The 13821-nt window shown below is 32.0% G+C and overlaps 1 protein-coding gene across 1 annotated transcript in view; it reads left to right on the top strand.

Annotated features, from left to right (window-relative positions):
• The window catches only part of LOC133180134 (receptor-type tyrosine-protein phosphatase epsilon-like), a 45719-nt gene that overhangs the window by 296 nt on the left and 31602 nt on the right, over positions 1 to 13821 (top strand). Inside the window, exons 2-4 of the mRNA XM_061314709.1 lie at positions 489 to 710; positions 12984 to 13223; positions 13541 to 13681. Of these exons, the coding sequence (XP_061170693.1) occupies positions 489 to 710; positions 12984 to 13223; positions 13541 to 13681 (603 nt within the window). The remainder of the gene's footprint in view (positions 1 to 488; positions 711 to 12983; positions 13224 to 13540; positions 13682 to 13821) is intronic.

The raw sequence follows: 13821 nt of genomic DNA on the forward strand, positions 1-13821 counted from the left end.
AATACTTATGTAATAGGCTTTCACATCAGTTTAGTGGTTATTGAGATATCAGCACTATTTTGACACCCTTTTAAGTAATTTTTTTTTCAAGGATTTGACCAATTATTAAAAAAAATAACTTAAATTTCTTTAGCTTAAAATGTTCTGCACAAAGCTTAGTTAAGATTTGTTTAGTCGTTTTGGGGGAGAAATTAAAAATTTGAAATTTTACTGACTAGGAAGACCGACGAACAGACGGTGAACGACAAATCATAAAAAAAAAAAAATTCTTGAGCTTTCGCTTAAGGTGAGTTTTAAATAAATATCGTCACCTAGAAAGCAAGACAATTTAATGCAATATATCAAAATCATTGCAGAAACCATTCAATGAAATTTATATGCATGAGAATTATTCAAAGACATCAAAAATATATATGTAAAACCTTTATCATGATTTTTAAAGGTTTCTCGAAAAAAGAATTGAATATACATCTACTCTATAAATACAGATGTTTTATCTTCTAAAAAACCGGCATTTCAAAGTACAACTTCATTAGCGGTCGGTTCTGAAGCCGATAATGCTGTGGATGGGAATTATGGTACTTGTGCAGAGACTACTCCAATAGGCCCTAATACCGAAAGAGAAAGCGTGTGGTGGTACGTCAATCTGGGAAATATAAGCAGTGTTTACAACATACACATACAGTTTAGAGACATGGGGGAGAGTTATGGTGAGTTTTTGTATTCCATTTTGTATTTCTAAGTTGTGTATAGGAATTCCGTTTAATTATGTAAACATTTTTAAAACTGTCATTTCAAAATCAAATGACATTTCACTTCTACACAGTGTTCCTGCCTAATCATAAAACAAGCTCAGACTACTCTACAAAGTACCTTAAAAACAATGGAATATAATTGTTTTTCTTATTGAAGATCAAATTACCAAATCATATTAAAGAAAGTTATGGTTTCTCCGTATTTTCTTTTTTAAGCTTTCCATCATCATACAATTTTAAGTACTAGAACAAAACAATGCTTGCAAGCATTACAGTCTATTAAATTCGATGCCTGTTGCAATTCATTGCATGAAGCAAGGAAGTTTTAGACAATGGTCAGATAAATTTTAAAGAAATTTGCAAAAAATGAAATATATAAAATAAAATAAAGTCTAGACAAAAGAAAATGAAAAAAGAGCAGAAAAGTATACGGATTATTTCTTTATTCGGAAATCGTTTTTATAATCCCAAGTGTAATAGCCAAAAAGGACTTCTGGGACCGTTTTAAAAAATGAAATCACTTAATATTTCAATTCCTAAAACTTCATTAAATAAAGTTGTTGAGAATTTCCTCGTTTCTTTTTAAAGCTATCAACTAAAGGGGGCTTGTTCCTTCAATATAAGATCCAGTCGCACCAAAATATAAGATCCAGTCGCACCAAGTTTAAAAAAAAATTAAGAAGTTGTTTGATCTGATGTTGCCAAAAAAAGCGTTTGTATCACTGTAAAAAATCAAAAAAATATAAATGTATTCACTAAGACTATTAAAGTGCCTTAGTACTGTAAATATACCTAAATTAACACACTAAAAAATTAGTTCAATTTTCACACATAAATTTTATGCAATGTATGTAGAGCCAAGTATGTAATGTTTCCATATATAAACATGTAAGTAGATTAGAGGACGAGAACGAATGTTCTCCTTATACAGAGAAATGAAATCTTTTTTTATAAAATTCCATTAAACAGAAAATATGCTATGAAATACCTGTACTATATTCCAGAAAAAAACAATTAAATATGTCAAAATAATCCTTCCTATTGGTATTTTTCTTCTTAAAGTACATCAAAATTTTATACCATCAAAGATACGGGCATACTGGTTTTGTACTGTCGATATCTTTGTCTCTCTAAAACTAACGTTTGAACCTATTTGATACTTCAATATTCGCAAGGGTGTGAACACGTATCAGATATCCATCACATGTAAGAAGTAAATGTAAATACACATATAAATAATGCATTGCAAGCACAAGCTTACGTTCCATTTATGATATGTGTTCTTTCTTAACGGTTTTGAAATTATAACAAATAGACTAGTAATCTTGTTCGAAAGATGTACCACATTCGACAGGAATAAAGTCAGTTTAAAAAAAAAAGAATACTTTCTTTATAGAAAATTAACCGATAAAGGAACCAATGTAATCATGCATTATCTTACTTTGTTAAAAAAGATTACTGCAATTAATTCATTGTTAATGTGTGCATTAATTAATGTGACCAATTGACCACCTGGTATATAGCATCTATAGCAGTGTTAGGTGTGTGTCTGTCATCTGTAAACTTTTCGCATTTTCGACTTCTTCTCAATAACAACTGTGCCAATTTCAACTAAATGCCACAAAGCATACTTGGGTAAAGAGGATTTAAGTTTGTTCACAGTCCTGAAGTGCTGCGCCCTCTTTCAAGGGGAGATAACATAACTAGGAATTCGTGAAAATTTGGTGGCATCTTTTAAAATTCTTCTTCTCAAAAACCACTTGGAAAGAAAAGCTGAAACTTATGTGAAACCTTCATTATATACTCTAGGTTCAAGTTTTTTTTCCATATCATAGCCCCGCGGGTTAGAGTGAAGCCACAAGAGGGAGTCGAAGTTTTACAAAGGAATATAAAGGAAAAGTTTTTAAAAATCTTCTTCTCGAGAACAGCAAAGCAATGATAAATCATATTATAAAAGAAGTATCATCAGGTAGTGTAGATTCAAATTCGTTCCAATCATGACCCAGGGGGGGTAGGTCGGGCCAAAACAGGGGGTCAAAATTTTACAGGAGAATATATAGGTGTAATGGTGAAGTTGCATTTGAGTAAAACGCATTGAAGAATTACTTGACAACCCATGGAATGGTCTAGCCAAAACCAAAGGGTACATGTATAAAAGGCTTCTCAGGGAAGATCAGGCATTCAGAAGCTAGTTGAAGAAGTTGGACGTTGAATCAGCAATAAAAAAGTTTAGGTATTCCATCCCTAATAGCAACAGATTCAATGAAATGGAATACATAACAGATGTGTAGGGATTGGACACTCAGTATATTTAGACATAATTCCCGTTTATTAGAAATAAGCATGTAAGGGTGGTATGTGCTCTCATTTATGACCTTGAAGTTTGACAAGAGTTATCTCCCTCTGTTTTTAATTAATAAAAATCAATTTAAAAAAAAAAAACTTCTCTGGTAAAAAATCGTCTTCAATTGTCATTCTATTTCAAATGTTTTAATGCATTTCTCCACCACAGTATCTATTAATATTCTTATTGTTTGAATTTTTATTATTAAGGAAGCTCTAAACACCAACAATGAGGAAAATTTAAGACTTTAAAGAAATATATACTATAACTTAGTGCACTAACAATTTTTTAAAAATATTTTCATACAAGGATGCCACCTTTTTTTAAGAAAAAATTACAAAAATAAGGAAATATGTATGAAAGTGAAAAAAAATTATTTATTAGATATTTAAATTACTTTGAAATCTCTTAAAGTCTTAGACCAGGGTTACATCAATCAACATATAAAAAAAATAATAAACACACAGAATGACAATGACAAATTCATAAATATTTGACATTTCATACAACAGATTATGAAAAATGAAATGATAATCACACATATCTTTTTTAAATATGAAATTTCTGAAATTTTCTAAAAATAAAAAAACAAAGGTTTGGCCATATGGTGTACAAAAATTCATATCTTACATGGTGGAGCCAGGTATATAAGAGAGATAAAAAATGAAATAATATATTTGCAACTATGAAAAACAAAGGGAGGTAACTCTTTACAACTGACTAGATAAATAATTGGACACTGAATTGATTATTTTCTTACATTTTGTAACTCTTGCTTTTCCATTTACAATTTCTTGAAACAAGTTTTTTACTCCATCTTCACCATTTCATGAGTGTGCTAATTTAATATATTTCATATTTCAACCTGATTTTGCAATTTTATTTGCCATGAATTCTGTAATAACCTTTCCCTGAACTAAGACTTCAAGAGATTTCAAATTGTCATTCTTTACTAGAGAAAATGTTTGATGCTGTAAAACATAATTGTAAACTGCACTTTGCCTCAACAGAGTGTTGAAAGGAATGTTATGAAAAATCACTAAATTTTGTAGGTCCATAGCATCCGTTAGGGCACAATGAGAAACTCCTGTCGATTGGATACCTGCTTCTCTCAAAAGAGACTCCTGAGAAAAGCTGCCAGTTTGTGTCTTTACATTAGAATTTTTAAAAACCTCCAAAGTGTCTATAAAACCGGCAATACATGTATTCATAACAATATTTTGTGATGTAATGCTTTGCATAAATAATGGAAAGTCAAACCGGAATCCATTGTGGCTTACAAGAATATTAGAATTTGTGTCCGATAGCCACTCTGAAAACTTTTGGAGTGCTGATTTCAAGTCTGTTGTTGTAAGTTCTTGATCTCTGTAGTACAGTTCATTGTCAATCATATGTAGACCAGTTCATTGTCAATCATATGTAGACCAGTTCATTGTCAATCATATGTAGACCAGTCACACAAGTTGCTTTTGCAGATATTGTACCATTGGGTTTTATGTACTTCTGAAAGATGTCATGTCCTCTTTCAGCTCCTATTTCCAATATTTCTGATGATGAACCTATAAAACATATCTAAAACAATGTATCTTGAAAAAAAAAGATATATATATATATATATATATATATATATATATATATATATATATATATATATATATATATATATATATATATATATATATATAAAATTATATATATAATGTCTTATGGAAATATATGTATAACTTTTCTACATTGTGTAAAAATTTACCTAAACCTGATGTTTCTAGGTCAAAGTAAACAAGTGTGCAATCGGTATTTGTTACTGGTATTCTCTCTGGTTCAACAGAGGCACTTGAAATGGAATTGATGTCCTGATCCTCATCCATTTCCTCTAGTCCAACTGATGCTTCATACGTTTTTCCTTCACGCACTTCTTTACTACCCTGATCTTGACTTGAGGATTTCCTAATTTCACATCTCCTTTTCTTGTACTCTGCACTACTCTGTCTAATCCTCTGTAACTTTCTCTTTCTGTCCATCTTTTCAACCGCCATTTCAGTATAGGCTCCAGGTGACATATTCAATTGGTCATTGACCTGTAAATATACATGTAAACAAAAATATTACTCTTATTATTTCATGTACATAAAATGAGAAGATATGATTACTTTATATTACATAATTTTTTGCATTATACATATATACCTACTTCTTGTATATAAGATTTTCCAATGGTTTTCTGTGCAACAGCTGCAGCAATTCTGAAACTTGTACTTTCTGATCCTGACAGGAAGAGGTTCTTTGGATGTTTTGAGGCAACAATGTGATTAAAAGTTTCGCACGCTTGTGTGGATCCCAGATCAGATAGTTTTTCAGCTTGTTGAGCATATGTCTGAATAATTGCTTCCAAATCCTTTTTCAGCTCTAGGCATGTTAGATACCTGCTGTATGGAAGATTCCTTGGAATGTAATTTGCAGGATACCGCTTATATTTACACCATGAAGGGCATGCCAGATGGTCTCCATACATATGAGGAATAATACACAATAAAGATTTTTTCAACTCTTCAGGCTTTTTCTGGTGCTGGGCAAGCACATAAGAAAAACATTTCTTTAGATGTGTTATGGTTTTTCCTCTCAGTTGTTGATACTTTTTTACTCTTTGCAAATCATATAGTTTATTTGAAAATGTTTTCTTTAGGTGGATTCTGTCACTGAATTTTGTAATAGTTTGATCACATTCTTTCCTTGCACGTGAAATGGTGGTACTATCATCATCTATTACTAATTCATGAGGATGAATATTCTCTTTTTCCAAGTCTTTCAACATGCCCACAATCATGTCTGGCTCCATAGCTTTGGCTGAGCCATCCCAATTCTTTCTGTAAAGTAAAATATAAAAATAAGCATGCAGAAACACGAATTCTGTGAGCCAATGCTCACTAGTAATACCCCTGCTTTGATGTGAATATACACTATGTGAATATACACAAGTTTAGTTACAGACAGACATACAGATAAACAAGAAGTTGACATCAGATCCAAACAGAAATGAATCATACCATATTGCATGCCTAAACAAAGAGTGTGTAAACTTTCATGCATTTGCAAAGAGTAGTTACTGAGAAAACTGCGACAAAAATTTGTTATGTATGGTACAGACAGACGTACAGATAAACAGGAAATTGACATCAGATTCGTACAAAAATGAATCCCACAATATGGCAAGGCTAAACAAAGAATGTGCTAAAATTTCAAGCATCTGCAATGAGTAGTTGCTGAAAAAACTGCAAGGAAAATTGTTATGGACAGACAGACACACACACACAGAACTAGACACACAAGGGTAAAACAGCATACCCCCCTCTCCTTCGGAGCAGGGGTATAAAAAGATAAATATTACATTGATTTGCAATAACCTTCACCATTTACTGACACTGATTTTTTTAACTATGCTTTTCTTTTTTTACACATTATACATTTGATATTTGATACTTATCAACATTTTACCTGCAATCATGGTCAATGGGCTGAATGCCTTTTCTTTTTGCATTTTCATATAGTCTGCATTTTCTGCATCTATAATCATATCGCGATATCTTCCCAGATTTATCACCTATTAGTACACTGTGACCTGTGGTTTATAAAAATAAATAGAGATATATTCATAAGTCACTTCGTAAATACGTTTTCTTTCACGAAAAGAAATTTAAAAAAAAATATGTTTCTTCTTCAATGCATACCTGAATAGCTGTTATATTTTCTCCCACTGGATCTAGTTTGCCATCCAGCATCAGCTGCAACTCTTATTTCAACTTTTCTAAAAATATATGATAAAAAGAATTACACATTCACATAAGAATTTGAAAGAAAATATGGATTGAGATTGTGAAGCTTGGTATATATTTTTAATAAAACTATTTTTTTTAAATTACCCATCATTCATTTTTAATTCTTCATCAAGAACATCATTACAACTTTTTTGGGCAACAGATTCGATGGCCTTTCCTGCTTCTCTGTCTCTTTTCTTTACTGTTTCAGCTGCTACACCAGGGATATTCAGTGAAGCAAATAACATTTGTAAAACAGAAAACCCTATTCCACTGTTGGCAATACCAACAAGACATGAATGGTGAAAATAAAATACATGTATTATTCACTATCAAATATGTTGTCAAAAATGTTCATATTGCAAAGTTTTCTGAAATTACCTGCACCAAGCTTTGTGTTCACATCCTAAATGTTTTTTTCATGTCGTTTTCCTGTGGGAATGTTTGAAATGTAACTGCATATGGTACACTACAAAATTAATGAAATATTTCATATGAAACATGATGAACACTAACAAACTGAAGTATTGTTGTTATTAGCATTAATTTTTATTTTGATGAAGATGAATTTGACATTTACCTTTATGTACAAAATACTTCCAAGGCCATAATGCCTCTCTTGAATACAATCCCAAAGATGTAATACAGCCCCACATTTCTTGCATCATTTCTGTAGATGTGCTGCTAGCACACCCAATTCTACCACTCGACGACCCTTTGAATGATACATGTATTTGATTGGAACTAATATTAATACTCAAATAAATAACAACATGTAAATAACATTATATAATAATTAATCAAAATAGAAACGGAAGGTGATGAAAACTAAAGAACATTTTCGCATTCCACACGTTTCATGCCCATTTTATTACCAGTGTTAATACAAAAGACAAAAAACTTGTGGCTTGCAGAAAGCCTAAAAAATAAAGAAAAGATAGGCATTATTTAGGAAAGCTTTATAATATTATCAAACACTTCACATGTTTAATTAACTTACAATGCTACATATCATATGAGCAAATAAAGAAATACCTCATTCCAATCAAGCAGATTCTTTGTAATATCTGGATGTAAAGTGTCTTCCTCATTAACGTCGTCTACAGACAGATCATCGCCACTGTAATATCTATCGTACATATCTATTTCTTCCTCATCCTCCTCGTCATATTCTGACCAACCCTCGTCAACGCTGATACTCAAAATACTGTTAGCATGAATAGGAACTGATGGTCTTGCATAACCATGATCCATCCTTAACAAAATTTCAATAAATATAATAATAACAAAACATTCTACTTCTAAGGACGCAATGATATTGTTTTACAACTTTCCGAAAGCCTTATTAGCAACGATTATCGTAAAGTTTACCTTGAATCCTCTAACGTTTTTCTTTCCGTTGCCTCAGTTGAAGGAACTGAAGTTGTAGCAGACTTAAATTTTGACCGAAATCTTCCGCTTTTATACCGTCTTCTCAAAATAGACGAAGTGTTGTCAGACTTGTCTGCCATGATTTCGTCGCCCTCACAAATTTACACTATTTCTACCTTTTTCACCCTAAAGAGCGGTAAGGGGGGTAATTCATTTTCATATTTTTTGAATATTATCGGAATTTTTTCCCGAATAAATACAAAGGGCGGATCACTCCAACTACCAAAAATTACCGACCCACCGGAAAACTCTTTAGCGTGCAGTGTTTAGAGCTTCCTTAAAAAAATTTCTTCTCCCCATAGACTTTCAATGCAATAATTGTTAATTAATTACTGCTTTGTTAATTACATTTTTGAAACTTTCTCTTGGTAAATCCTTTTCGACTGTAAAATGCTTTAAACTAATATCAGAATGTTATGTACGTGATGGACATTTAAGGATAGAGAATTTGGTCATATTAGGGATGGAAAACTTAGGAGTAAGAGCAAAATAAAAGTGTAAAAGATGTAAAACACCAGTGGCAAGTATCCTAAGGAACTGATTTTAAATTCTAGGTGTAGTAAACCTGAAGAAGATTGAGACACCCGGTTCTTATGTGTCAATGGGAACCTAAATGAGAAACACGGTGCAAGTATTACCTTACCCAGTCTCCGTCTCCAGATAAGAGAAAATTTAAGTACTGTGTGATATACCCTCAGACAGAGTAAAAGGAAAACCTATATATCCCTTGTAAGAATCCGAGCATACACGTTATATAGAAATATCTATAAAATCTTCTTCTCAAGAACAAGTAAGCAATGAAGTTTGAAACCCCAAGCACCAACTGTTCAAAAGTTATGGTCAAGGTTAAAATATTTCAAAGGTAGGTCAAACTTCAAGGTCAAGGTCAAAAGGTCAAAGTTGTTGGTATCCAAAGGAAGGCCTTGTCACAAAGAATACACATGTGAAGTTTGAAACCCCAAGCACCAACTGTTCAGAAGTTATGGCCAAGGTTAAAGTCTCTTAAAAGTTAAATTTTGCAAAAGTGGGTCAAACTCCAAGGTCAAAAGTTCAAATTTTATGATACCCAAAGAAAGGTCTTGTCACAAGGAATACACATGTGATATATGAAAGACATAGCTCCAACCAATCAAAAGTTATAGGCAAGGTTAAAGTTGACAACAGACAGACAGACAAACAGACAAACAGACAGACAGACAGGATAAAAACAATATACCCCCGGGATCTTTCGATCCGGGGGCATAAAAATCTTTAAGATTTTTCTGCTTAAGAACAGCAAAGCCATCATTAGTAATATTTATATGGAAGCACCCTGGGGTAGTGAAAAATTAAAGTCCCCCCTTTAATACTGAATTGATTTCTGCTTCTTCCTAGCCAATTTGCTCAGGTGAGCAAAGTGGCTCTTGGGCCTCTTGTTTCAATGAGCATCGTTTATGGTTTTATATCTTTAAATCATTCAGTTTGTATTGGGTAGTAAAATTAAAAAGACATATATATATTGCCATCTACTTAAAAACTGTGGAAATAATTAAGAAGAACTAAAGATTAAAAAAAAATGATAAAAATCGGCTGTGCGGAGTAAATGAAAACAAAAACCTATACATGAATAACTAGCGACAACGGTAGCATCCGTTCCTTTAGAGACGATATTTTCTTTGGCTATACAATAAATACAAAGCTGTAACATTTGCATTCCCAAGATCTGTACAGAATTTGTAATTATTTGTAAATATATATATATATATATATATATATATATATATATATATATATATATATATATATATATATATATATATATATATATATAAGGGATGTCAAATCGGTCAATTTTTGATAATCGGTTACTCGGACGTTTTTCCGATCGAGTACCCGGGTACTCAGTAAAAATGTAAAAACAAGTTTGTTAATTTTTAATTGTTAATTTGTAAAACCTCAAAGCCGTTTTAATCACGTTTTATGAATGTATATGAACATGGAGTCCAACGGAAATTTATTTATTAGATAAACACAAATGACGCAATTAATACATCAAAAATTACAAATGGTTTACAGTTCTTGTTTAGGATCTATTTCATCAACGCAAAAGGAGGAGAATCTGTTACGCAGGTTTGTGATGATTAGACTGGAACGGAAGTTGTTTGGATCGCTAGTCTACACTATGGAAACTTTTTGAATCTACTTATTTTGAAGTGGGTAGCGGCATTTCTATGCACGTCCGATTTCGCTGCCGTATATAAACTAAATAATGTAAAAATGATTTGAAGATAAAAGACCATATTAAACGATGTTCACTGAAAAACAATCATTGAAGCCATCAAAAAAGTTCAGGACCACAATAGGTAATATATATATATATATTAGATTTTTTTCGGTCAACAAATGATCATTAGATCTCTCTTCGGTGTGAAGAATGTTTTTAATTAGCCTTAAATCGCGCTTACCTTTTTAACCTAATATTTATTTGAAAGCATGTAAACTGCAGACGATACCACCGCTTTTGGCTTCATACATAAAGAACTCATATAATAATAATAATACTATTCACAGTAGCGATCATTGTTTTTTCATTATAAACAAGAGATTTCTTGAACTGGAGTGCTGAAAATCAATGTAAATATTCAAATGTTGGAGCGAGGTGAACTTCAAGACCAAACTGCTTCTAGGTCAATGCGTGTCACAACATAGCAATACGGCGGGCCGTTCGTGTAATAAATGCAATTCTATTCGGAATGTTAGTCTCAAATGTAAATATAAGTAATAAACAATATTGTTAAAATGTTCACTGGCCTTTCGGGCTTTACAGCATTTGATCACTCGACCAACCTAGTTCTTTTCCTAAATAGCAAACTACATGTACATATATTTTATTTCAATTCCAACAGACAGAATAAGAAAAACATGAAACATTCATGCCTGTAAAGTCGAACATTGATAATTTTCCAGAGGAGATGTCACACAAGTTTATTTTGTATTGTCACCATAATCAAAACTATGTCTGAACTTCCACTTAATTTTCAATGTTTGTCTAATAAAAATATTTTAATAGATAACGACAAAAGACAAACATACTAATTCACAGTGCTCAACGGTGATTTATTTAATATCATTTAAGAATTACAGGACATCAGGGTACTGACATGGTGTGTTAAAAACAGTAATTTAAACTTCACAAACTGACCAATTACCCCGCTATCTTGCTGCTAGACCTTTCATCATCCGAAGTTCTATTTTAATTAAATTTTCTACGTCACATGAAAATCACTTGCTTACTGTACTTTTCTTCTGCCTATATCGTTAATATATGTGTCTATGTCCGAGTGTTCCCATGATTTTCACAAAACTTATTAAATGACCGAATTTTGACGATGATCATCATGATCAAGAAATCATCAATAAAAACACTAAATATCCAGTAAAATCAATTAAACTTTTACACAAAGATTTATAAAAGTTCAAGCAATCGTAATTATGATATCATTTCCACAGTGAGTATCAAGAATTGAAATGATAATGATTAATAAAATGTCTCCTCCCCCCCCCCCCCCCCACACACACACATTTACAACCGTCCGTTTCAAATCTAATAGTGTTACTAATCATGAATTTTTAAAATATCTTTTTATTAAGAAAATTCAAGAAGCCTCTATATTTTCACCTGTAATTTTCAATCACTTCCATTATAAAATGAATAAAATAAAATGAAATTCCATATTTATTTGAAATCATACATTTCGTGGAGGACATGAATTCGTAGGTCTCACCACACTACGAAAACAGTGCAATACTTAACTCCCATGAAAATTAATGGTTTCACTTTATTTTTTATAGCATAAGTTTGGTAAAAATGGATCCACTCATATATATAAAAATGTCATATTGCAAAGTACACGCGCAGACCTTGAGGTGGTGTATAGAAGTGTATAAAACAAATATCGAGTCAACACAATTCTTCTGAAAACAATCATTGGAATTAATTCAATTAAACGTTATTCACTGCTGATAAGCTTTAGGTGATCCTATATATGTCTGGCTCGAGGTCAAGTCTCAAAGGTACCATACATTGTATGATCATTAAGGCCATTCCAAGTTTTTTCTATGTTTAGCGTCTACCCATCTTTCAAATACCTATCTACCTATTCGCAAAAAACACACAAACCAAAAAGTAAAACACAAGTCTTTATAGTTATAAAAATGATGTCATCCAAAGGATTTGATTCCATTAATCTATTTTTCTATATCTATTCTATAGGAATATCTATTCTTCAGCAAAATCAAAGTTTTAAATGCTTACAATATTCCAAATATGACATATTTTAGACAAATACTTAGATTAATTCACAGAATTCAGTGATTTCGACCAGAATAAACAATTCCAGGACTCCTGATTTTGTTTGTTTTTTCTGATATGGGGTGTCAAAAACCAAGGCGCACGCGGACGCTAAACATGGAAAAACTTGGAATGGCCTAAGATATAAAACTGCAATAAACGCATATAGAATAGAAGCAAATTTCCGCAATCTGATAAACAAATTAGTATAACTACAGAGAATAATCATATTAAAAGATCGATTTATAATAATTTAATAAGCCTGTGATATTTTACTTATGAAACATGTTCAAATGCTTTTGTTCTATTAGTCCTGAGACAGAGGGGGAGATTTGCTGGATTTTCTCTTTATCTCTCAAACTCTACTAAAAAACAAGACGGATATATGTGTTACAAAGACGGACCGGAGTTACCTCCATTAAATTTTACATCAAACTGTATCGGATATGGTCGATATGTCATCTACTACAATGAAAGACTGAGTGGAGTGACGTACCCAAAGGAATATGAAATGCAGTCTTACTCTCAATTGTGTGAGGTTGTAGTTAAAGGTAAAAATAAAGAAGTCATTTCTTCTTTTGTTGTTGTTGTTGTTATTGTTTTCTTGTTTCTAAATGTCGAAACATTTCCTAAACAGGGTGCTCTAGAGGAAAGTATGGAATAAATTGTGATCTGAATTGTCCCACTAATTGCTTTGGAACTGGATGCGACATTATCCATGGAAAGTGTATGAAATGCAAACCTGGATGGGAGGGAGAAAACTGCCAAACTTGTGAGGTTTATTTTTATGAGAAAATAAACATATTTCGGATATTTGTAATTGTTATCCCCTACATTGTTTCAACATTTTTTCTTGTTGTTTAAATAGCTTGCCCTAGAGGGTCACACGGTCAAGAGTGTAAATTTCAGTGCTCGGGACATTGCAAAGATAGAACTCCTTGTGATCACGTTACAGGTGAATGCGTAAGAGGCTGTGTTTCGGGATGGACTGGGACTATGTGCAACAAAAGTAAGACTGCAATGTATTCTTTTTAAGTGACAAGTACATTTTGAAAATTTGAAGTTGATTCAGACATGAAACATCCTTATTTGCAATTGTATATTTCTATAAATAATGAATATTAATAGAATAAATAGATAAAACAAAAG

The sequence above is a fragment of the Saccostrea echinata genome, unplaced genomic scaffold, assembly GCF_033153115.1.
Source record: "Saccostrea echinata isolate AGI-Se365-2 ecotype Australia unplaced genomic scaffold, CSIRO_AGI_Sech_v1 ptg000006l, whole genome shotgun sequence".
Taxonomy (NCBI): domain Eukaryota; kingdom Metazoa; phylum Mollusca; class Bivalvia; order Ostreida; family Ostreidae; genus Saccostrea; species Saccostrea echinata.